This window comes from Lathyrus oleraceus, chromosome 3 (assembly GCF_024323335.1).
Source record: "Lathyrus oleraceus cultivar Zhongwan6 chromosome 3, CAAS_Psat_ZW6_1.0, whole genome shotgun sequence".
Classification (NCBI taxonomy): Eukaryota; Viridiplantae; Streptophyta; class Magnoliopsida; order Fabales; family Fabaceae; genus Lathyrus; species Lathyrus oleraceus.
Window position 1 is genome coordinate 267,687,701 of NC_066581.1, and position 3,097 is coordinate 267,690,797.

The 3,097-nt window shown below is 29.6% G+C and overlaps 1 protein-coding gene across 1 annotated transcript; it reads left to right on the top strand.

Annotated features, from left to right (window-relative positions):
• The first annotated feature begins 1,530 nt into the window (after nt 1–1,530).
• On the top strand, nt 1,531–2,364 carry LOC127129152 (uncharacterized). Its single transcript, XM_051058436.1, has one exon. The coding sequence runs from the start codon at nt 1,615–1,617 to the stop codon at nt 2,215–2,217; it is 603 nt and encodes a 200-aa protein (XP_050914393.1). The 5' UTR covers nt 1,531–1,614; the 3' UTR covers nt 2,218–2,364.
• Nucleotides 2,365–3,097: the final 733 nt, after the last annotated feature.

Consider the following 3,097-nt stretch of genomic DNA (forward strand, 5'->3'; position numbering starts at 1 on the left):
GGTTCAATTTTTTTCCGATTTTTTTTTTTTAATTTCTGACGGTGAACCCTAGTAAGCTTTAGATACCATATAGAAAGAGAGAAAGAATATGAATAATCAATCATATACACTACAATATATAGTGATCTTTATATTATATTAATATGTTAAAAGAGTAATACATAAGAAAGACAAATGTATCAAACCCATATACTTAATCCTAATAATATAATATTATAATATAACTCTTATCAATATCAAAAAAATCATTATGATGTGATTTGGGATAAAATTTAATTGTTATTGTTGTATTGTTGAAGTAGACAATTTGGATCCATTATGACTGGTTTTTGAGTTGAAGGACATGTTTTTATACACGAGATTAAACTATTTTTCAAATGAATGATTACAAGAATGAACTCTTTTTAAATGAATGATGAGGAAGTGCTAGAAACATTCTTTTTTCAATATTTTCTTTGACCTTCATTATTTTATCGGATGAAACACACGCAGGTTCCTCATTTTGAAAATGGATTACTCATAAAATAATAGGACTCGTGTATTTCACCCAATAAAAAATGAATATTAAAGAGAATATTAAAATAAGAGTATTCCTAGCATTTCAATTTAAAAATTGAACTTGAATTCTTTTTACGAGGGAGAGCTTGTTACCAACTCTCACAACATTATATTGTTAATGACGGTTGTGAAACGATGTCACCAATAACAAAATAAAGTTATGAGATAAATATTAAGTTTCTTGAATAAACACAAGAAATCTTATTTAGGTTTACATAAGAGAAAGAGAGAGAAGAAGGAAGAAGAGAAATAATTGATTAAAACTGATTTACTATTCACTTTCTCAATAAGGAATAACAATTAACTTGTCTCAACAACCCGAGAGAACTAACTTATTTATAGACTACTAAGCTAACTTAAGCTACAAACAACTTAAACGATTGTGCTTAAACAAAAGACGTAATTCGACATGCTAACAAACTTAACATTTCGATTATTGCATACTTGAGCATACTTTTCTTATACAACATATACAACCAGCATGTGAATAGACTTTGACAACATACTAAATCTTTGTCGAACCAAGAAGCTATCCTTGTCGAGATTAGAATTTGATCCAAATTTTTATAATAAGACTGTTTTATCGCAACTAAATCTTATGTTAATAGGCATAGACTAATATGAATTGAATCAACATGTGTATCTTGGGGCTGGAACAATGATCATTCATTCTGCTTTGTTGTTTGTTTCCGTGTAAAAAAAAAAAAGTGATTGCAGCAAAATTGTGCTATTTTTCTTTACACTGATAGTATGAAAAATATTAAATTGTATTCTTAGGTTGAATTATAGTACACACTAATTTGAATGCTATCAAGTGGACCCAAAACCTAAAATAAAACCAACATTAGAAACATCAAAGAAGGTTCAAGATATTGGATTTTATTCATTATGAAATTTCCATAACAAAAGGTCTTTTGCCTCTATATGAACCAAAAAATCCAAAATTCTATATTATGTACTAAAAATCTCGTACATATTACATTAACCGAACAATTTTTTCTCATCTCACTTATAAACTTGTATAGTTTTCTGTTGCACTTTTCTCTCAAGTGTGTTATGGCAATTCATGGAACAACACATAGAACACAAACCTCATCAACAAAACCATCATCATTTTCCGAAACATACCAACCAAAACCACCTCACGAAAAACTCTACACCGATTTCAAAATTTACTGGCCCTTTAGCATTCCTCTAACCTCAGAAGCCGCGGCGATTCGCATCATTCGAAACTTAGAAAATCTTGGACTATACTACACACTTTTCGTATGGATCATACTCTTCATAATCCTCATTCCTCATCATAAAACATCATTGATTCTGTTTGTTATAATGACATATGTCATAACCATTTATCATTTACTACTAAGAGCATGCCCCAACAATATCGTGTTTCATAGAAGAATCGATAAAAGGTTTGTGTTTGGTTTGCTAGTGTTTGCGACAGTGGTGCTACTGATTTTGACTGATGCAGGGATTCGTCTTGCGGTTACTTTAGCTTGTGCTGTGCCTTTGGTTTTGGTGCATGCTGTTTTATGGGTTAGTCACTATGTTTTTGAGGTTGTTAATGATGATGTCTGTTGTTGCTGTTGTAACAAAGAATTGACTTCACTAGTTGGTCACAGTGAGTTTGAAGGTGATAGGTTAGAGAATGTTTGATTTTCTTTAGAGATGATTTGTGATTTGTTAGAGTTAGTTTAATATTGTTTAAGGTAGTTAGGAATTAGTAGTAGTTAGTTGGTTAGTGGTTATAATATTGGATTGTGTGTATCTTATATTGAATGACTATTAGATTAATTTTATTAATTTTTATGAGTTTATTATATTCACTTTGGTTGGAGTGTCCGTGACTTATAACACCCCAACTTTTAGTGTTAAAATGAAATTTTATCTAAATGCTCAATATTTTTTAAAGGAGGTAGATTTTATAATATAAAAGTCAAACATTGATAATTTTTTAAAAAATACACACGGTAAATACAACATAAAATCTAAAATATAGTTTTAAACAATATTTAAAATTGATAAATATCTTTAAACTTCATTTAATATTGTGCATTAATGAGTTAAAACTTACAAAATATAACACCTTCATATTATAGCGATTCATGCACGGAGTGCTCAAGCAAGGATAGTTCATTTCACCATGCAACATTCCTCGGCAAATGTGCATAATATTCTATGCTTACACATTTTTAATACAAGTCATGCTAAAGCATAATGATTTGTTGTTAGAAAAATAATTTAAATAAAATGGATTCGTGAATGAAATCACTTTTCTTATAAATATTTCAAACACTCTTAAATGTTTTAGAGTTGGAACGCAAAAATATCCAGAATAATTCAGCCTATAATCGAGTTTGAATAAGATCGATGAAAACTCGAATGTAGGGAAGATGAAATTCAGAATTTTATGTGAAGAAGATAGACTTTTCTGATGGGTTTTTCTGAATCTGGAATGCTCAATTTATAGGTCAAACTGGTGTTGTTTCATAAGGTTGCGACCCTTGATGAAACACACACTTTCAACAACATTTTT

What these genes read in the sequence shown, in the direction of transcription:
- LOC127129152 (XM_051058436.1), top strand. Translation starts at nt 1,615, where the DNA reads ATGGCAATTCATGGAACAACACATAGAACACAAACCTCATCAACAAAA.